The 22433-nt window shown below is 49.6% G+C and overlaps 1 protein-coding gene across 1 annotated transcript; it reads right to left on the bottom strand.

Annotated features, from left to right (window-relative positions):
* Positions 1-21363: 21363 nt before the first annotated feature.
* LOC131381912 (small ribosomal subunit protein eS17-like) lies at positions 21364-22058 on the bottom strand. The gene has a single exon (XM_058431003.1). The coding sequence runs from the start codon at positions 21769-21771 to the stop codon at positions 21364-21366; it is 408 nt and encodes a 135-aa protein (XP_058286986.1). The 5' UTR covers positions 21772-22058.
* Between the last annotated feature and the right edge of the window lie 375 nt (positions 22059-22433).

Raw genomic sequence — 22433 nt, 5'->3', positions numbered from 1 at the left:
CTTGTTTTTCTCTTAGATCCCCAGGAAAACCTTCTAATTTGTCTCTGCTTTCACTCCACTTGTCAGTCAGTCTTTTTATAAAACCACTGTGATTTTGCCCACCACTTAACTAGAACTTTTTGGTGACTTGAACTTCAAAAATCTTAGATGCAGCCCACATGGTCCTGTACAATCTGGTCTAGTGGGCTGTTTGTACAGCCACCCTGGCCATCACACAGTCCCTGGAACATCACAAACTCTGTACCAGCTCAGATGCTTTGCACATGCTGTTCCCTCTGTTCTATCTGCCTGGAACATGCCTCCCTTCATGCCCGTTCTGTCTCACTAACTCCTGGTGGTCAGCCATCAGCTCTTAGCTCAACTGTCACTTCTCCAGAGAAGCAGAGTTGGTGGCCCTGTTACATCCACCCACAGCACTTTGTACTTCTCCAGCATGGTGCTCAACATGTTTACACTCTACCATGGCAGAAGCTTCTCTTTTTTTTTTTTTTTTTTTGAGTCAGAGTCTGGCTCTGTCACCCAGGCTGGAATGCAGTGGTGCGATCTCAGCTCACTGCAATCTCCGCCTCCCAGGTTCAAGTGATTCTCCTGTCTCAGCCCGCTAGTAGCTGGGATTACAGGGGCCTGCCACTGCACCCGACTGATTTTCCTATTTTTAGCAGACACAGGGTTTCGCCGTGTTTGTCAGACTGATCTCGAACTCCTGAACTCAGGTGATCCACCTGCCCTGGCCTCCCGAAGTGCTGGGATTACAGGCGTGAACCACCATGCCCAGCCTTTTTTTTTTTTTTTTTTTTTTTTGAGATGGAGTCTTGCTCTGTCCCAGGCTGGAGTGCAATGGCGCAGTCTCGGCTTACTGCAACCTCTGGCTCCCAGGTTCAAGTGATTCTTCTGTCTCAGCCTGCGAGTAGCTGGGATTACAAGTACATGCCACCACAACCAGCTCATTTTTGTATTTTTAGTAGAGACAGGGTTTCACCATGTTGGCCAGGCTGGTCTCGAATACCTGACCTCAAGTGATCCACCTGCCTCAGCCTTCCAAAGTGCTGGGATTACAGGTGTGAGCCACCGTGCCCAGCCAAAGCTTCTCTATTTTGTTCATTTTTTTCTTCCCAAGTGTGCATGATAATAGTAGATGTTGGAGAAATGGTTGTTGACTGAATGTATAGTAAGTGAATGAACTTTGGATTCCAGGGCTGGGAACTGGATTTTTTTTTTTTAAGAGAAGGAGTCTTCTTCTGTCACCCAGGCTGGAGTGCAGTGGCGCGATCTTGGCTCACTGCAGCCTTCGCCTCTGGTTCAAGGTTCAAGCGATTCTCCTGCCTCAGCCTCCTGAGTAACTGGGACTACAGGCGCACATCACCACGCCTGGTTAATTTTTGTATTTTTAGGCCGGGTGCGGTGGCTCACGCTTGTAATCCCAGCACTTTGGGAGGCCGAGGCAGGCGGATCACGAGGTCAGCAGATCGAGACCATGGTGAAACCCTGTCTCTACTAAAAATACAAAAAAATTAGCCGGGCGTGGTGGCGGGCACCTGTAGTCCCAGCTACTCGGAGAGGCTGAGGCAGGAGAATGGTGGGAACCCGGGAGGCGGAGCTTGCAGTGAGCCCAGATCGCGCCACTGCACTCCAGCCTGGGCAACAAAGCGAGACTCCATCTCAAAAAAAAAAAAAAAAAAGAAAATTTGTATTTTTCGTAGAGACGGGGTTTCGCCATGTTGGCCAGGATGGTCTCGATCTACTGACCTCATGATCCATCCTCCTCAGCCTCCCAAAGTGCTGGGATTACAGGCGTGAGCCACTGCGCCCAGCCTGGGCACTGGATTTTACATCTGAATCTCCACCTTCCTAGCTGGGCTCCTTAGTTACTTCACAGAACTTGAACTTATTTAGAACTTAAAACGCAGCTATGGATGCTGCATGTAATGATTTTGAGAGAATAGGTTTGTTAATATATGTGAAAGAGCCCTGGATAATTCCTGGAAATGGAGCAGGCCTTTGATAAAAACCTGTTTTTTTTTCCTTTTTCACCTTCCCTTTTCTCAGATATGCCAATCCCCTCATCTGTGAAATGGGAAGCTATCTCCCCGGGTGGTTGGAGAATCAGAAGACACATGTAGCTGGGCACGGTTGGCCCACACCTGTAATCCCAACACTTTGGGAGACTGAGATGGGAGGATCGCTTGAGCCCAAGAGTTTGAGATCAGCCTGAGCAACATAGGAAGACCCCGTCGCTACAAAAAAAATAAATAAATAAAATAAAAAATTAGCTTGGGGCCGGGTGCAGTGACTCACGCCTGTAATCCTAACACTTTGTGATGCCGAGGTGGGCGGATCATGTGAGGTCAGGAATTTGATACTAGCCTGGCCAACATGATGAAACCCCATCTCTATGAAAAACACAAAAACTAGCCGGGCGTGGTGGTGTGCACCTATAATCCCAGCTACTCGGGAGGCTGAGGCAGGAGAACCATTTGAACCTGGGAGATGGAGGTTGCAGTGAGCCAAGAGAGTGCTACTGCACTCCAGCCTGGGCGACAGAGCAAGACTCCGTCTAAGAAAAAACAAAAGTTAGCTGGACATGGTGGCTCGCACCTGTCATCCCAGCTACTTGAGAGGCTGAGGTGGGAAGATCGCTTGAACCCAGGAGGTCTGCAATGAGCTGTGATTGTACCACTGCACTCCAGCCTGGGTGACAGAGCAAGACCTTATCTCAAAAAAAAAAGGCCACGTATATGAAAGGTCTTACAAAAAGACAATAAGCAAATGTCTGCTCTCAAACAGTTGAACAGCTGCTCTCACATTCCTGGATGGGAGTCTCCATTGTGCTCTCAAGCCATTGAGTGATGGTGCTGGACACAGCAAACGCTGGCCTGTTCAGATCACATACGAACTGAACAATCACTTGTGATCCTCAGTGTCCCGTGTGTGAGGCCAACAATTGCCCCTGCAATTGCCCAGCAGAAGAAGGCCCAGAGAATGATTTGGTGGAAGAAGGGGCAGCTGGTGAGTTAGGATGCTGGGTCACTCCCCCATCAGAGCGGGACCTGAAACTCTCCTGCCCGTGAGCCCCAGTCTCCTTGCTGCCTACTTTCCTGATTCCTCCTCTCTGGTGGGCACCTCCTTCCACCCACTTGTCCAAGCCAGAATCTGGTAGTCAAACTCGATGCCTTCCTCCTCCATCATCCTCCAGTCCTCCTATCCATTCATCCTGTCTCTCAGACCCATCCACCTTTTTGTAGGTACAAAGCTGAGCCCACAGGGAATCTGTGGTTTGGTCAGACATGGAGGACATGTGCATGCCGATCAGAAGCCTATCACCAGATTATACAGGCCAGATGCGGTGGCTCACGACTGTAATCCCAGCACTTTGGAAGGCCAAGATCATCTGAAGTCAGGAGTTCAAGACCAGCCTGGTGAACATGGTGAAACCCCATCTCTACTAAAAATACAAAAGTTAGGGCGGGGCGCGGTGGCTTAGGCCTGTAATCTTAGCACTTTGGGAGGCCAAGGTGGGTGGATCACCTGAGGTCAGGAGTTCGAGACCAACCTAGCCAATATGGTAAAACCCTGTCTCTACTAAAAATATAAAAGTTAGGGCTGGGTGCAGTGGCTCACACCTGTAATTCCAACACTTTGGGAGGCCAGGGCGGGTGGATCAAGAGGTCAAGAGATCAAGACCATCCTAGCCAACATGGTGAAACCCTGTCTCTACCAAAAATATAAAAATTAGCTGGGCGTGGTGGTGCGTGCCTGTAGTCTCAGCTACTCGGGAAGCCGAGGCAGGAGAATCGCTTGAACTTGGGAGGCAGAGGTTGCAGTGAGCCGAGATCACACCACTGTACTCCAGCCTGGGCAACAGAGCGAGACTCTGTCTCAAACAAAACAAAACAAAAAAAACTAGCCAGGCATGGTGGCGGGCGCCTGTAATCTGAGCTACTCAGGAGGCTGAGGCAGGAGAATCACTTGGACCCGGGAGGCAGAGATTGCAGTGAGCTGAGATCATGCCATTGCACTCCAGCCTGGGCAACAAGAGTGAAACTCCGTCTTAAAAAAAAAAAAAGTTAGCTGGGCATGGTGGCGGGCGCCTGTAGTCCCAGCAACTCAGGAGGCTGAGGCAGGAGAATCACTTGAACCTGGGAGGCAGAGGTTGCAGTGAGCCGAGATCACACCACTGCACTCCAGCCTGGGTGACAGGGAGACCCCATCTCAAAAAAAAAAAAAAAAAAAAAAGGAAGGAGTACATGATGTATGCCAGAGACACTGCAAATCTGTGAGGCCTTGCTGAAGCAGATAGCAAATACTGGGAGGGAATGCTGAATAGAAGCCAATTTACAGCCTTCTTCAGTTACCCAGAAAACTTCCGAAAAACACAGAATAACAATGGTCACTCCACTGAGTGTTTCTTGTGTCCTGGGCAATGTGTCATACACCTTTTCATTGCGTGATCTATTTTTTTGTTGTTTTTGAGATGGGATCTTGCTCTGTTGCCCAGGCTGGAATGCAGTGGCAGAATCTTGGCTCACTGCAACCTCTGCCTCCCAAGTTCAAGCAATTCTCCTGCCTCAGCCTCCCCAGTAGCTGGGACTACAGGTGCATGCCACCACATCCAGCTAATTTTTGTAATTTTAGTAGAGACAGGGTTTCACCATATTGGTCAGCCTGATCTCGAACTTCTGACCTCAAATGATCCATCCACCTTGGCCTCTCAAAGTGCTGGGATTACAGGTGAGCCACTGCACCTGGCTCATTGCATACCAGCTGAGGGGTGGAAGGCCCCAGGAAGGAGGGTCCACGCCCATACACTAACAGCTGGACTGGGAATCAGGTTCATGGGAATCAGCCCAGTCACCACCAACTGTGCTGCCCTCTTCACCTCTTTGTGCTGTGTCGATGAGATGCCACCCACTGCTCCATCCTGGGTTCCTGCCTGGGAACCCCTTCGTTCCTTTCAACTGACTGCCTTACATGTATGGTGAATCTCTGCATGGGTACAGATGCGGTGTAACATGTAGACATGGCCTCATATACAGGTTCTCTGGTAGGGAATGGGCAGTGACTCAGTGACTTTGAGACAGGACCAGTGGACTTTCCTCCCTGCCAGGCTTCTATCTGGAAGGCACTGTGTGTGCCCTCTCTTCTGGTCTGCAGCTGTGGCTTCAGCCTGCAAGTGCTTCAGGCAGCTCCTGGCCTTCAGACTGTGCCACACACTTGCCTAAACCTGGCCTGAAATGCCCAGGATGTAGCATTTGCATGTAGCAAAAGCTGGTGCCAAGTACTCGGTCCTACCAGCCTTCAGATTTGACCTCCATCTGCTTCTCCGGCTGCAGCAAGATTCCTCTGTTTCCTCAGTGAATCAGCACATAGTCCTTCCAACAAGAAAATCTCTTCTCCCATGGGGATGAGGGGAGATGGGGAATTGCTATGCAATCTCCAAAGTCTTTTCTCTCTGAGCCCCAGAATTTTCATCTGAACTCATCTGGGAGAAACACTGGGGACCATAAGATTATATATAGACTTTTTCCCTTCTCAACCAACAGGATGGATGAGTGCTGAGGGGGAAATTCCAGTCTGTTTCAGTCCCACAGTTGCCACTGGAACGCAATTTCTTTCCTCCTCTCTGTGCTCTTTTTTTTTTTTTTTTCTCTCAGAGATACAGGGCCTCCCTCTGTTGCCCAGGCTGGAGTGCAGTGGCACTATCACAGCTCACTGTAGCCCTGAACTCAGTCTCAAGCAATCCTCTCAATTCAGCCCCCTGAGTAGCTGGGACTACAGGCGTGCACCACCACATCCAGCTAATTAAAAAAAAAAAAAAAAAAAAAAAAAAAGGCCGGGCGTAGTGGCTCACGCCTGTAACCCCAACACTTTGGGAGGCCGAGTTGGGTGGATCACAAGGTCAAGAGATCGAGACCATCCTGGCCAACATGGTGAAACCCCGTCTCTACTAAAAATACAAAAATTAGCCTGGCGTGGTGGCAGGCACCTGTAATCCCAGCTATTTGGGAGGCTGAGACAGGAGAATCACTTGAACCTGAGAGGCGGAGGTCGCAGTGAGCCGAGATCACGCCATTGCACTCCAGCCTGGGCAAAAAGAGCGAAACTCCGTCTCAAAAAAAAAAAAAATTATAGAGACGGGATTCTTGCTATGTTGCCCAGGTAGTCTCAAAATTCTGGCCTCAAGAGATCCTCCTGCCGATCAAGACCATCCTGGCTAACAGGATGAAACCCCATCTCTACTAAAAATACAAAAAAAATTAGCCAGGCGTGCTCTTGGGCGCCTGTAGTCCCAGCTACTCTGGAGGCAGAGGCAGGAGAATGGTGTGAACCCAGGAAGCGGAGCTTGCAGTGAGCCGAGATCACGCCACTGCACTCTAGCCTGGGCGACAGAGCAAGACTCCATCTGAAAAAAAAAAAAAAAAAAGAGATCCTCCTGCCTTGGCCTCCCAAAGCACTGAAGCACCGGGATTACAGGCCTGAGCCACCATGACTGGCTGTCTCTCTGCTCTATGCTTTTTTTTTTTTTTTTTTTTTTTTTTTTTTGAGACAGGGTCTCACTCTGTCACCCAGGCTGGAGCACACAACCTTGGCTGACTGCAACCACCACCTCCCAGGTTCAAGTGATTCTTGTGCCTTGGCCTCCTGAGTACCTGGAGTTACAGGCATGTGCCACCATGCCTGGCTAATTTTTGTATTTTTTTGTGGAGACAGAATATTGCCATGTTAGCCAGGCTGTTCTTGAACTCCTGGCCTCAAGTGATCCTCGGCCTCTCAAACTGCTGGGATTACAGGTGTGAGCCACTGTGCCCAGCCTCTAGTGAGTACTTCTAAAAAACCCACAATGCTCAGGATAGATATTACAGCAAAGAATTATCCAGCCTCCAGTGTCAATCGTGTCAGCTTCAGACACCATGAACTAGACTGTGGTCAGGTAAGAGGTTTAGACGGGGACTCCCTCCTGTGACTTTGGAAGAAGAGGCACCTGTCACTTGCCCCTTCCTGTGATCTGAATCCAATGGCATCCCCATCGTCAATCTATAGCAATTACTCTTGCTGGGTTCCAAGGCCAGAGTGGCTAAGAGGCCTGCTTAGAGGCATACAGCAAGTTACGGACAGCACCAGATTAGAATGCTGGCCATATTGAGTGCTCACTTGCTGGGACATGGCTTCTGTGTTTCTCTTCCACTTTCCTCGTTCACGTACCTTGCCTCTCCCATCTAATGTAAGCTCTTTGGAGGCAGAAAACACATCTTGCCCATCCTTGTATCCTCCACGGCAAGCGCTCATCACACATTGGTGCTTATTTAGAATTTATTGAATTAATTCATTCAGCCAACATTTATGTAAGGTTGAACCAATGTGGGCCTTGCCCTCCTGGTGGAGGGAAGCAGACATGCAAAGCAGCCACCATAGCCCTCTAGAAGAGGTCTCAGATTGGCTATCTGTGATGCAGTACAGAAACTGGCCGGGTACTGGCCGAGCGCAGTGGCTCACACCTGTAATCCCAGCACTTTGGGAGCCTGAGGTAGGCGGATCACAAAGTCAGGAGATCAAGATCATCCTGGCTAACATTGTGAAACCCTGTCTCTACTAACAATACAAAAAAAATCAGCCAGGCATGGTGGGGGGCACCTGTAGTCCCAGCTTCTCAGGAGGCTGAGGCAGGAGAATGGCATGAACCTGGGAGGCGGAGTTTGCAGTGAGCCGAGATCGCGCCACTGCACTCCAGCCTGGGTGACACAGCAAGACTCTGTCTCAAAGAAAAAAAAAGAAATTGGCCAGGTGCAGTGGCTCACGCCTGTAATCCCAACACTTTGGGAGGCTGCGGCAGGTGGATCACTTGAGGTCAGGAGTTCGAGACCAGCCTGGCCAACATGGTGAAATCCCATCTCTACTAAAAATACAAAAAAAAAAAATTAGCCAAGCATAGTGGTGGGTACCTGTAATCCCAGCTACTCAAGAGGCTGAGGCAGGAGAATCACTTGAACTCGGGAGGTGGAGTTTGCAGTGAGCCGAGATCGTACCTCCGCACTCCAGCCTGGGCAACAGAGCGAGACTTGATCTCAAGAAAAAAAGAAATAGAAGGGGCTTCAGTCTGTGTAGGGGAGCTGGGGAAGACTGGAGAAAGGGGCATTTGGGCTGGGACTTGACAGCTACATAAGAGTTCTCCTAGCAGGTGAGGAGGATGGGGTGGGGAAGGGGATGCTGGAGGGCTGGGGGCTTTGGCAACAGAACAGTCAAGACGACTAAAAACTGAAAGGAAGAACTGCAGAGAGAGTTCCCCGACCTGCCTCACCCAGCCTGCCCTTTCAACAACTAGAGATGAGTGCTGGCAAGTCCCTGGGTGCACACTGGAGCCAACAAATGGCCCATTGTCTGGAAGCCCTGAGCCAGCCTGTCCCCTGGGGTCATGCCATGCGAGGCCTTGCTCACCTGTCAGCCTTTGCTCTTCCTGGCCCCAGATATAGGTAGAATAATGGCCTCTGAACACACCCAAGCTCCACGGTGGTGGCCGGTGTCTGACAGGACAAGTAGGGAAATGATCTCTTTCATGTTCCGTTTCTCCTCAGGGAATCAGAAACCCCGCGCCCAGGTTCAACCTGCTGTTTCTCCACCAGGTGACCCTGCATAGGCTTTTGAAACCACCCTGACCATCATCCGTCTAGCGACAAGATGGGAATCATCAAGACTTCATTACACAACTCGAGAAGTCGGTCTGAGAACGTGGGAGATAAAGGTTGTTGGGCTGGGCGCGATGGCTCATGCTTGTAATTCCAGCACTTTGGGAGGCCAAAGCAGGCAGATCACTTGAGGCCAGGAATTCGAGACTAGCCTGGCCATCATGGCAAAAACCCATCTCGTCTCAAAATACAAAAATTAGCCAGGTGTGGTGGCGCACGCCTGTAATCCTGGCTCCTCAGGAGGCTGAGGCTGAGAATCACTTGAACCCGGGAGGCGGAGGTTGCAGTGAGCCTAGATCGCACCACTGCACTCCAGCCTGGGTGACAGAGGGAGACTGTGTCTCAAAAAAAAAAAGGGGGGGGTTGTGACAGCATTTTGAGAACTGAGTCTGAGGAAGAGTCACTGTTACTCTGGTCTGACAGTAGTGCCAACTACGTGTGATCCTAAGTAAGTCCATTCACCTCACTCGACCTCAAGTTTGAGGGTGCAGTGATGACGGCGTTTCTCCAGCTTTCTTCGAGGGATCATGGTGAGGACCCGACGCAGTCAGCTTTGCAAAGGTGTCTGAGTGGTGCAGGGTGCTCCCTCATTTTAAGGCAATGCTGTAAATGCTCCCGTAACGGAGGCCATTCTGGTTTTCTATTTTATTTTATTTTCAGACAGGGTCTTGCTCTGTCACCCAGGCTGGAGTGCAGTGGCGTGATCGCAGCTCACTACAACCTCTGCCTCCCAGGCTCAGTTGATCCTCCCACCACAGCTTCCCGAGTAGCTGGGACTACAGGCACATGCTACCACACCCCACTAATTTTTTGTAGAGACAGGGTCTCATTTTGTTTTCCAGGCTGTCTCAAACTCTTGGGCTCAAGTGATCCACCCAACTTGGGCCTGCCAAAGTGCTGGAATTACAGGCATGAGCCACCATGCTCGGCTTAAACATTTTGCTTTGAACAAGCCCAGCAGGTGAACAAGGAACATGATATACCACTAGCTAGTCTGAAGCTTGGGAAAAGAAAGCAGAAAAAAGATAACAGCAAGAGCTTACTTGTATATTGAACCCCAAACAAGTGTGTGTCCACCAACCTGCTAGGGCCTGGGGACAGCCCTGATGGAGGTGAGTGGGGACCCCCACTTCTCAGAGGAGAAACTGAGTCTCAGGGAAGTTCAGCGACTTGCCTGGGGTTACTGAGCACACAGAGCAGAGGAGGGATTGAACCTGTCTGCATTCTCCCACCCCCTCCTAATCCCCCCCAGCCAGGCTGGGCTTTTCCTCACAATGAGATGGGGCATGGGAGACAGAAACCCAGTGAGAGTGGCCTCTGTGGAGGGGCAGCCGTGCAGGGAAGGAGGCAGGGTGGAGCCTGGGGCCAAGCTCCCTGCACAGCCATGAGAGCCTGCACAGCCATGAGAGCCATGTCCCTGGTCCCGACTCCACAGGGTCTCCTGCTCCTGGTCACTGCACTGTTGGTGGTTGGCGCTGGGAGAACAGGAGCACTCCCTGGGTAGTCTGACACACAGGATGTGTCTCGCCTCAAAGCAGAAGTGAAACCGGCACAGTTCTCCTTGTGAGACACCCCCTCGCCACCTTCGTCTCTCTTCTGCAGGAACCAGGACAGTGGCTGCCACCACTGGAAGCCAGATTGGAGGACAACAGAGAAACTGACCAGCTCTGGGGTCTGACCCATGCAGGGAGCTGGGTGTTCACCCCCCACCGCACACATCTTGGGATTGCTTGATGCATGCCCCCTTGGGCTGCGTGTCACAGTGATCACAAGATACTGTTCCTATTAGGTTTTATGATGTAGACTCTAAGGGAGCTGCCCCTTTATACAAGTCCCTGTGTCCCAGTGGAATCACAGCCAGCCCATTGCCACGGGAGGGAGATTTGTTTGTGGTTTATTCGCTCATTTGTTGTTCACAGATTTAGTCACCATGCTTTCCACACATATGTATTAACAGTCACCCATGTGCCAGGCATCGCGTAGATGCAGGGGGAAGGATATTAAACAAAAAATTACACAAATAACGATTTTTAGGGTTGTGAAGTAATAAGTATAGTTGTGAAAAGTGCTCAAAAGACAAAGGAGAGGCCACTGTGAAAGGTGTGAGGGGAGCCGGGCGCGGCGGCTCACGCCTGTAATCCCAGCACTTTGGGAGGCTGAGGTGGGTGGATCATGAGGTTAGGAGATCGAGACCATCCTGGCCAACATAGTGAAACTCCGTCTCTACTAAAAATAGAAAAATTAGCTGGGTGTGGTGGCATGTGCCTGTAATCCCAGCTACTGAGGAGGCTGAGGCAGGAGAATCACTTGAACTCAGAAGGCAGAGGTTGCAGTGAGCCGAGATCGCACCACCGCACTCCAGCCTGGCGAGACAGAGAGCAAGACTCCGTCTCAAAAAAAAAAAAAAAAAAAAAGCCGGCGTGGTGGCAGGTGCCTATACTATAATCCCAGCTACTGGAGAGGCTGAGGCAGAGAATCGCTTGATCCCTGGAGGCGGAGGCTTCAGTGAGCTGAGATCACACCACTGTGCTCCAAAAAAAAAAAAAAAAAAAAGGTGTGAGGGGGAGCCTGACCTATTCTGGGGCCCAGGGAAGGCTTCTGAATGTTTCCATGGAGACCTGATGGAAGGCCAAGGGAGAGGAAGGGGCAGGTGCAGCAGGAGAAGGAAGCAGAACCAATTGTGCAGGACTGTGTGTGCTGCGGAAGGGTGTCTTGTCTATGTCTTGAAAAGAAGGAACGTCTAGAAGGGTGGGTGACCTTGGGCAAGGCTTCCTCTTCTGTTAGCCTCAGTTTCCTCATCTTTTCAACAGCGACATGTTTGCCCTCCTTGCAAGGTTGTTGAAGAGCCCTTCAGTTAAGCACCTAGCACGGCACCTGCCACCTTGGAGGTGCCCAGTAAGTGGAGCCATTGGCCTAATGGTTGTGACAGAGGCGGGACAGAAATCCAAGCTGCCTGCCCAGCTCGCCTTCTAGCAGCTGCCCCTGCAGTCCCTGCCTTCTTCCAGGGCTGCTTCTAGGAGACACTGAGCCAGGAGCTGTTACTGGGCTTAACACATTGGCCCAAGTTCCAGTTCACTCTCTGCTGTAGTGTTCCCCTGCTGTCATATCACTGCCCTTTGCCAGCCAGGCTAACGCGGCCTGGGAAAAGGCTGGGGTGAGTCTACAGCTACAGTCAGCCTTAGAAGCTGTTGTCCTCCCTCCCTCCTCCCACCTTCCACAGTGCCCCAGGCTCCAGCAGATGACCTAGTCAGTCTTTACAGATCCCTAATTCCTGTGATTAGCTGGGTAACCATGTACCCTGCAAGTGAGATGCACGGTGGCACAGAGCTGGCAGCCCCAGGCTTGACCAGCAGCAGCAGGACTACATTATTCTGAGAGTGAAGCCAGCTTGGACTCCCTCTCTCCTGATTCGGGGAAGGAGTCTTCCTAAAGCAGGAAGGAGCTGATCATTGACTGCATGCATGCCTGGAGCCATGCAGGATGCTTTGCTTGCTACCTGGCTTAGTTCTTTTTTTTTTTTTTTTTTTTTTTTTTAGACAGAGTCTCACTCGGTCACCCAGGCTGGAATGCAGTGGCACGATCTTGGCTCATTGCAACCTCTGCCTCCTGGGTTCAAGCAATTCTCATGCCTCAGCCTCCTGAGTAGCTGGGACTACAGGCGTGTGCTACCATGCCCAGCTAATTTTTGTATTTTTAGTAGAGACGGGTTTCACCCTATTGGCCAGGCTGGTCTCGAACTCCTGACCTCAAGTGATCTGCCCGCCTCGGCCTCCCAAATTGCTGAGATTACAGGAGTGAGCCACTGCACCCAGCCAATATATCATGACTATTGTGTTAGTATAGAGGAAGGAGAGGACTCTGTCAGACCAGGGAGCCAGGAAAGGCTTACAGAGAGAGCAGTATTTCAGCAAATCTTGACTGAAGAAAGAGTGGAATTTTATTAGAGAAGAGGGAGAAATGTGGTAAGATTCCAGGAACAGCAGATCTAGAGGTGGAACCTCACCCAGCGTGGAGAAGGAGAGAATGGCCAACAGTGTTACCTGGTGAGCCTGGCTGAGGCATTTGAATGGAGAGAATGGTGAGAAGTGGGGCAGAACACCCACTCTCAAACGCCAGGCTAAAAAGTGCAGACTTTATTGCATAGACAGTAGGGAGCCACTGAGGGTTCATGAGGAGAAAAATGACATGTATCTTCAATATACGATGACCAGCTCCTCCCACCGATCCCTTGGGATGTTGCCTCTAAGCCTTCGGATTATTTCTGGTCCAGCTCAGGCCCAGGGCCAGTCCTCCAGCAGAAAATGGGGTCAGTGCCTCTGTTCCTGGCCCCTGGCCATCTTCCCTCTTCTTCTATGTTATTGATTTCTCTCAGCGGACACTTGTTGATAATGTTAGTAGCTGATAGTGACTTAACCCTGTCAGAGGTGGCACCCTTTTTTTTTTTTTTTTTCTACATGGAGACTCATTCTGTTGCCCAGGCTGGAGTGCAGTGGTGCAGTCTCAGCTCACTGCAACCTCCGCCTCCTGGGTTCAAGCAATTCTCATGCCTCAGCCCCCCAAGAAGCTGGGAGTACAGGCACACACCACCATGCCTGGCTAATTCTTGTAGAGACAGGGTTTTGCCATGTTGTCCAGGCTGATCTTGAACTCCTGATCTCAGGTGATCTGCCCGCCTCGGCCTCCGAAAGTGCTGGGATTACAGGCATGAGCCACCATGCCCGGCCGATGTCTGCATTTTCATAGGTGACCACTGAGGCTAAAAAGCATCACTATTCCAAATCAGTATTCCAAAGGCATAACCCCTGATGGTGACATCTCAGGCACTTAGACACTTGTAATTTATTCATCAAACATGCCTGAGACAGATAACATTTTGCTAGGTGCTCAGTCTGCAATGATGTATTGAACTTAGTCCTTTAGGAAGCAGGGCCATTATTGTGCCCCATCAGTCAACATAGATTTGTTGAGCACCCCTGTGTGCTGGGCACTACCCAGGAGAGCATGGCTTGGGTCTTTCTGGACTCCTGGCAGGGCTCTTCCTCCCATAGGAGATACTGTGAAGTCCTCTGTAGCAGTTTTTTGGGGAATAGCAAGAGACCTAAGAACCAGAAAAGGTAGCTAAGGGCCAAAACAGAAAAAATTCCCAAGGACCCGGTCTGTAGCAATTGACCAAGGAAAAGCCATTCTGAAGGTCACTGTGAAGTTGAAGAAAATTGATAACCCCAGTTGGTCTCAGAAATGAAGAACTTAGAGGAAGAATGTGAGGGCAGAGACTAGAGTGGGGAGCTGAAATAATTCAGGAAAGATGATGGGGATGGACAAAAGGTGAAGAGAGGTGTGTGCACCAAGTCTTTTCTTCTCTGGAATTTTCATCCCCTCATCTATGCAAGCCCAGACCCTACCTATTCATCCTTCAAGGCCCCTCAAAATCCACTTCCCCCATGAAACCCTACCTGACACTCCCCCATGGAAACCTCTTCCTTCCCTACAGCCTCCTCCCTTCTCCAAATAAAAGTCTCTGAACACCCAGATGACTTCACTTATGCCTTGTTCACAGCCATTACAATTTTTTTTTACTTTGTGTTACCGTATTACAAATTTTTAATTTCACATAATGCTTTGGGCATAATGCTTTGTGCACAGAAGATCATTATTCTGTGAGCACGAGATGCTCAAAGGAAAACTTTAAAGTTCCAGACACCACTTTGTAAACCACAGTGTTACATTCACCTGTCCACTCTACAACTAGAAGAGAATGAACTCACAACTCCAAGCTGCTAGGGTAAAAGAAGGACAATTACTGACCCACAATGTTTTGGTTTGGGGTTTACTTGGGTTCTATCTCCACAGAATACAAATATCATTGAGCAGAAAGGAAGAACTTTAGGCTTCTGTCCAGACAAGGAACAACTTAAGAAACTGAGGATGTTGGGCCTGGAGAAGAGAAGCCTCAAATGTGGCCTGTTGTCTTCTGAAATGTAAAGTGGGACAGACATGATGCTTGGTGTGGCCCACATAGGACACAACCAGACAAAATGAGAGAAGTTCCTGGACATCAGGTCTGAGCCCAGAGCCAAAAGGAATATCCTCTCTGTCAGAGCTGTCCAGAGATGGAAATAAAGCCACTTGGGAGAGTTTCTACTGGAAGTGTTCAGGTGAAGGCTATTGACAACTAGTCAAGATGATTTTGTCAAATGATCTAAAGAAAAGCATCAACTTAAAAAAAAAAAAAAAGCAAAGGAATTCAGCACAACCAGGACACTGTCACAACAATGCAATGATAGTAAGGACCATGGAGAGAGTATTCCCAGAAAGGCAAGTGTCTTGGGGAGTGGGAAAGGTAGAATAGTGAAAAGAGCATTGGCTTTGGCAGCATAAGACCTTGATTCTTGTCCCAGCTCTGGGACTGATTCATCTGAATGACTTCTGGTCACCCTCTCTGATCCTCATCTGTAAAACAGAAAGGTTGGGCTCCCTCAAGGGCCATTCAAATTCAATCATTCAATGATGCTATCAGTTCAAATGACTGCATAAGACAGGGGTCAGTAAATTTTTTTTCTTTAAAGAAAAAGGGCCTGATGGTAAATACTGAGGCTTTGTGGAATATACAGGGTCTCTGCTGCAAATTCTTCATATTTTGTCTTGTTATTTCTTTTTCACAACCCTTGAGAAGTGTAAAAACCATTCTTGGCTTATGGACCATACAAAAACAGGCTGTGAGACAGATTTGGCCCATGGGCCATAGTTTAACAACCCCTGGCTTGAGGGGATTTCAGGATAGCTTGATGAACTCTTCCAGGAAGAATAAGGTCAGAGATCCAGCTTAAAAGGATATAAAATTCCGTAAGAAACAAACTGATAGGTGGTGAAAGAAAAATGGAAATTAACTCTGAAGAAGTAATAAGCCAAAGCCTAAAATATGATTGGAGGAGGCAGAGTTGTAAAAGGACAAAACAGAACCAAATAATGTTGGAAGAGATGGAGAAGGTGACAGAGGGACATTGACTGTGTGGGTCTTTTCTAAGTGGAAGAAACACAATGGGCCTGGACTATTCTGCCTGTGCAGCCCAGAGATCATGAAGGAGTCAGAATGGCCACCTCTGAATCAAGCCACTCTTGCCACTTTAATAGCAGACAGGGGAGGATAAACTGGAAGAAATCCAATGCATTAAATGACCAGGGTCCAGAGGCACTGTCTAATGGGGGAAGATTAAACATAGACAAATACTAAACAGGCTATTAAGTAGCATTTAGCAGGACAAGTGATACTGATTCACAGATACTTGAAACATGTCAACGCCATTTAAAAAGTATAAACACCTACTGGACCAGCAGGGCTAAAATGAGATTGGTTAAGAGAACCGAGATTATCAGAGATTGTCTGGGAAACAGGCAGTACTGTATAGCCGGCAGATGACGGGCTCACACCTTGGCTCCAGCACTTATAAGCTGGGGTGGGGTGGGAGGAGGAAGTCAGTCACAGTGGCAGAGTGCTTGGTACCATAAAAAATCAGGAGTCAAGAGATCTGAGTTCCAGGAACAATTTCATCTATTGTAACCTTAGGCAAATCACAACCACATGAGGCTTCAATTTCCTCTTCTGTAAAACGGGGATTAACATTCTGGCCTTCCCTGTCTTGTGGCTTTTGTAAAAATATACTACTCACCTGACCACTGCTGCCCATTTTACTTAAAAGGACAAACATTGTTCAGAGCCCAGATCATACCATGGAAGGTAAATGACAATAGTAGTTTTTTTTAATCCTAGAGTCCATAAACAGCTTTCAGATTCACCTCTGCATATCCTCACCACAACCATGGGGGAGTCATTAGAATAGATAAGAGTGTACCTATTTTAAAGTTGAGTAAACTGGCGGCTGAGGGAAGTTACCCAATATTGCATGATTTGAACCATGTGAAAGCCAGTAGTGAACTTGAGTATCCTGGCTCCTAGCTGATCAGTTTCCACTATGTCTGGAAAGCTGAGAATATTGAGGAAAAGTCAGCCATACTGACCCCATGTGACACTTGGGAGGGATTCTGCCACATCTAGTTTCTACAATTCCTTTGGGGGAAAAAAAAAAAAAACACTTTTGTCCCTGAAAAAGCTCTGTGTCCACAGAAGTGTTCATGCCTACCTTCCTCTCCTCTAAGTCAAAAGAGTTCAACACAATCACCAGCTAGTACAGCAGCCTCCCTGGGCTTATCACCTCCACCTCCATAACAATCACGAGTGTGGCTGGAACATCTGCAAACTTTTTATATATTTTTTATAATTTTTTAATTTTTTGTAGAGACAGAGTCTCACTATGCTGCCCAGGCTGATCTCAAACTTCCGGACTCAAGTAATCCTCCCACCTTGGCCTCTCAGAATGCTAGGATTACAGGAGTGAGCCACCACAGTCGGTCCTGCACACTTTTAAAACATCTCCTCCTCTAGTTGTTGGGCGTGCCACAGTTTGTCATAAGTGAAATGTCCATGTTCCAGGTGGCTGAGAACAAGTTTCTCTGGTTTGTTGTGTCCCCAGAGTCCCAAAAGGAGACACACACTTCCCTCTCCCCAGTGCCAGGTCACCCCCAGGTCTTCCTCCTCCTCCTCCTCCTTTTCCACCCATCTTTGTCATCTCTAACTTGCTCCAGCCCCTAGGATCCTCATGCACAAGGCCTCTGGGTTAGCCTCTCCTAGGACGGGGGCATGGGTCAGCATCCCGCTGTCTGCCACCTCAGCATCCCCATCTCTGGGGCTGGCAGAGGCTGTGGCTTTCCCACTCCACACCGTTTCTTTCCCATCTGAAACTGGATGACTAAAAGGTAGGACAGTAGTCACCTGCTAGAGGCTCATCTCCCAAGCCCCAGAGCCCTCCCTGTAGCTCTAAGCAGCCGCTTCCCTGCCCCTTACACTTTCCAGCGGTCTCTTCAAACCCCCACCTTCCTTCTCTGCTCACAGGCTCAGGTATCCTGAGGGTGCCCTGGGCACCCTTCTCACTTCTGCTCATCCTTGCTTGCCCTCCTCCCTTCATGCTGTGCCTCTGAGTGCTTCTAAAGTGCTTCCAAGTCATTTCCTCTCCCCTCCATGGACACTTAAGCCTACTGCCCCTTGCAGCTCAGCGAGGCCGTTGCTCCTCCTCCGTGCGCACCCTCCCCACCCGCGTCCCAGGACCCGCTGCATACCCACAGTCCGACGGCCATCACTACCACGAAGTAGATAACGATGACGGAGATATCGGCTGCATTGCGAATGAGCTCGTGGGTCTCAACAGGCCGGGTGACTGCGGTGGTCGTGGGGCTCCAGGTGCTACTGTCCATGGTGGCAGCGTTGCGTCCCTCCCTCTCGCCAGGGCCGCTAGCTCCTTATACGGCCTCCTGGTTAATGATCAGCACTGGGGGAGGGGACCTGGGACTTCGAGGGAGCAGGGCAGTAGCGCGGGGCCCCTGCGATGCCTTGCGGCTGCACCGTCGGGAAGCAGCTCTGGGCGTGGAGCCCAGGAAGGAGCACCCGGCTGAGCTGTTGGCTGGGGTGGCGGCCCGGCAGGTAAGAGCTGTCCTGCGAATGGGGAGGGGCCAGCCAGGGGGTGGTGCCCGCCTGGCACAAAGGCCCACTGTACTCCCACAGCAGGCACCAGCAGCGCCACCGCACCTGCCCTTGCCAGAGCTGGAGTGGCTCCATTGAGGGAACAGGCCACCTGGGGCTAGGGGCCTAGAGGCTTCAGATCACCTGCCACCCATCCTTGGACCAGTCCCACGCCTTCTAAGGACTTGGCTTGTCCGCTTATAAAATGGGTGCAGCACTCTTCTGAAGAATCAGTCAAGTCTTGTTCTCCCTGGAGAACATTCTTGAGAGGACAGAGAGTTGCCGGGTGTCGCTGGAAAAAAACCAGCACAATCCTAATCTCTTGGCCACAAGGACAGCCACCCACCCACCCACATTCCTGACTCCCCCTCCACAGCCTGCAGCCCCCAGGTCCACTGTTACCCCCACCGTAAAGAGGAAGAAACTGAGACGGGAAAGGGATCTCACCGGGAGCTATTTCCTTGCCCTGTCCCTCTCCCAGTATTGATGCAGGGCCCTCCAGAGGCAGCAGAAGGGAAGATACTAGAGAACCCTTTCCAAGGAGTTCATCAAACCCTGACCTTCCTGGGGACTCAGCTCACCCATCTGGAAACACATGTCTAAACCGCAAGCCAGGGCTCAGAACAGAGATGACCAAGAGAGGAGGCATGACTTGCCCAAGGTCATATAGTAAGCCAGCAGCAGAGCTGGCCCTGCAGCCCATGCCAGGGTTCAGAGGGAGGGTTGTGGGGTATTCTCAGGGGCTGGCTCTAGAGGCTGCAGAGCAGCCAAAAGTGGCTGTTCCCAAAGAGGGGGGCCTTGCTCTGATGGGGAGGTGCAGGGAGGAGGAGGACTAAAGAAACCCTGCCAGGACTCTGGTCTGCCTCAGGCCCTCCCTGCCCACTGCTAGACAACCACCCACTGCCTAAATGTAAGCATCCTGTTCCTTTGCACTCAATGCTTCAGAGGTCTGCCTCCCCTCCTTCCGTATCAGCACCTGTTCTTCCCACTGAAGCTACAGACAAAGAATCATTATTTGGACAGCATCCCCACAGGTCTTCCCCATTTCCCCCACACATCCCCCAGGACTGCAAACTATATAAGGCTATGTCCTGGGGCCAGTATAATGCCTGCCCAAAGGAGGCAGGAATTCTTACAAGGAACCTGAAAGCAGGGGCTCTCTGCTGTGGATGCCTCCCAAGACTTAGAGCTCAGCTGTCAGCTGCAGCTTGAAGCAACTCGCCTTTTGCCTGTGTTCATTCATTCCTGCATTCAGCCAAGTTTTTTCACCTGGATGTATCCCAGGAAGAGTCCCTGCCCTTAGGAAGCTTCTGTTCTAGTCTGGAAGTGAACCCACCCACAGGAAAAGTCCAGCCCTGAACCCAGGTGCAGGTGCAGGAGCCAGACCATGCCAAGTTCTGAAAGTACAAGGCGTAGAAAGTGAAGCGAGCAGGAGAGAGAACTGGAAGTACTAAAGGACTTCAAAGGAGGGACAGAGCCATTCTTTGATCTTTTAGGAGAGCCAAACGTAAATGGGAAAAGAAAGGAAAGGATGGTGCCCAGGTAGAGGTCAGAAAATGCATCTATTCATTCATTCATTTATTCTTACAACAAAAGAGAAGCTTCTATGTGCCAGATCATATGTACCGACCCTGGAATACACTATGAAAAGACTCACACAGCTCTTGCCCTCACAGAGCTTCCTGACCAATGACAGAGATAGATCAGTATCAAAGATGAGACAACTATCTGTGAAATTACCATTGTGACATATGCTTTGAAGGAGAAATACTAATACCCCAAATGCCTACCAAGGAATTTGACCTGGGGATAAGATGAGGTTAGAATAAGATCTGTGAAAGCTCTGGTTTGAGCAGGGACCTGAAAGAAAAGGAGGAATAGGCCAAGTAAGGTGGGAGTGAGGGACATTCCAGGAGATGACAAGCATGAGGAGTAGGGAAGGGGTTACAATATTTAGGGAGGGACTAGCTGGGGCTACAAATAAACATATATAAAAAGCATGTCACCTGTAAGAAACTCCCTACCACAGTCATTCCCCAGGCTGCCTGAGGCCCTTTTGCCATCTCTCTTCCTCATTTGTCTCTTCTGAAGGGACACTTCAAACCCGATTGCCCCTGAATGGATGCTTCTAGGAGAACACAGTGTGATGCCCACCTGCTCCCATGCAGCTGGCCTGAGCTACTGGGTCACTGCTCACTGGTAGGATCCTGTTGGACTCTCTCTTGCCCTCATTGGTGCCAATGGAAACCAGGATCTGGTCACTAAAGGGGACCTTGTTAGCAGAACGCCTGAGAAAGAAAAAAGCCAGTCAGACACTCGGGCCATAGGAAAGATGAGGCTGATAAGGAAAGACAGAGCTGAGAGCAGGAAGCAGCCCCTTCCCTATCCAAGTATACATAGGTTTACAGTGGTCAGACGAGGGTTCCACATTTAAAAAGAGATGCCCACAGAGCCACAGCCATACCTGACTGTCAGAAGGAGAACAGATATTCAAATGACTCTGAGGTCACTAGTGTCTACAGATGGCAGGAAGAACCCAGCATTATGCAGGGTAAGGACTCATCACTAAGTAGGAATTGTCCTGACTCCTCTTCCTCCCTCCACATTCATCTGTCCAGGACCCTTGGGGGTTCCACCTCTCCTACCAGCCTGGGAGCTTCTCCCCAGAAGACCCAATGGTACAATGTCCACTTCTCACTGGCTAAACTGTGCTTCTTAGCAAAGGACCCCATGGTGGAATGGCCAGCTCCTGAACTCTTGTCACACAAAGAAATCAACAGCCTAGGTGCAGAGTCTGTGAGTTTTGGGAAGTAAGGGGCTGAAGAGAAAACCTACTTGGCTAGTTTGATTCTCAGCTCAGCTACGAACAAGCAGTAGACCATTGACAGCTCACTTGGCATTTGCAACCCTCCTTTTGAATATCTGTAATACAGCATTGACAGCAATGACTCTCTCAAATGATGGGTGTGAAGGGGCCTCATTGACAATGAGACACCAGCAAAGATGAGGGATGAAGAGAGCTGCTATAATTTTTTCTTCTTTCCCTTTTTTTTTTTTTTTTTTTTGGCTGTTGTGCCAGATTTATTGAAAATAATACAGCACTGCAGAAAAAATTCAAACAGGTCCCTGAGGAGTTTTGAAATTCATCCCAACTGTAGGCTGAGTGACCTGCAGGTTGGACAGACTGCCGAAGTCCAAAAGCTTCAGCATTTCCTTAGTGTCAGGATCTACTTCAATTATCTCCTGATCCAAGGCTGAGACCTCAGGAACATAATTGTCTCTCCTTTCTCTCTCCTCCTCCTGCAGCTTGATGGAGATACCTCTTACTGAGCCTCTCTGAATCCGCTTCATCAGATGCGTGACATAGCCTGCTATCTTGTTGCGGAGCTTCTTGCTGGGGATAATGGCGATCTCCTTGCACACGCGTTTGTTTGTGTGGAAGTCGTTGCCCAGGCGTGTGTAGTACTTTTCTATGATGACCCAGGCCGCCTTCTTCACGGTTTTGGTGCGAACGCGGCGCATGTTGGTGGGTCCTTGGTAAAAGAGCTCTTTCCCTTTTTCTCATTGGGAGTTCAGTTGTGGAAAGCCCAGAGAAGCAGGCTATCGATTAGCATACAGTCATGTGTCACTTAACAACAGGATATGTTCTGAGAAATGCGTCATAGGAAGTTTCATCCTTGTGGGAACATCATAGAGTGTCTTTACACAAACTAGATGGGATAGCCTACACACCTAGGCTGTATGGTCTAGCCTGTTGCTCCTGGGCTACAAACCTGTACAGCATGTTACTGTAGTGAATACTACAGGCAACTATAACAATGCTAATGATTTGTGTATGTAAACACAGAAAAGTTACAGTAAAAATACAGTATAAAAGATAATAAATGGAGCCAGGAGCAGTGCCTCATGCCTGCAATGCCAACAGTTTGGGAGGCCAAGGTGGGAGGATTGTTTGAGCCCAGGAGTTTAAGACTAGCCTGGGCAACATGGTGAAACCCCGTTTCTGAGAAAGAAAAAGAAAAAAAAAAGAGAGAAAGAGAGAGAGAGAAAGAAAAGAAAGAGAGAGAGAGAAAGAAAAAGAAAAGGAGGGAAGGAAGGAAGGAAGGAAGGAAGGAAGGAAGGAAGGAAGGAAGGAAGGAAGGAAGGAAGGAAAACTAGCTAGGCATGGTGGTGTGAAGGAAGGG

Source organism: Hylobates moloch, unplaced genomic scaffold (assembly GCF_009828535.3).
Source record: "Hylobates moloch isolate HMO894 unplaced genomic scaffold, HMol_V3 SCAFFOLD_19, whole genome shotgun sequence".
NCBI classification, from domain to species: domain Eukaryota; kingdom Metazoa; phylum Chordata; class Mammalia; order Primates; family Hylobatidae; genus Hylobates; species Hylobates moloch.
Note: the sequence above shows the minus strand (reverse complement) of the source record. Positions and strands in the feature narration are given on the sequence as shown.

What these genes read in the sequence shown, in the direction of transcription:
- LOC131381912 (XM_058431003.1), bottom strand. Translation starts at nt 21,771, where the DNA reads ATGCGCCGCGTTCGCACCAAAACCGTGAAGAAGGCGGCCTGGGTCATC.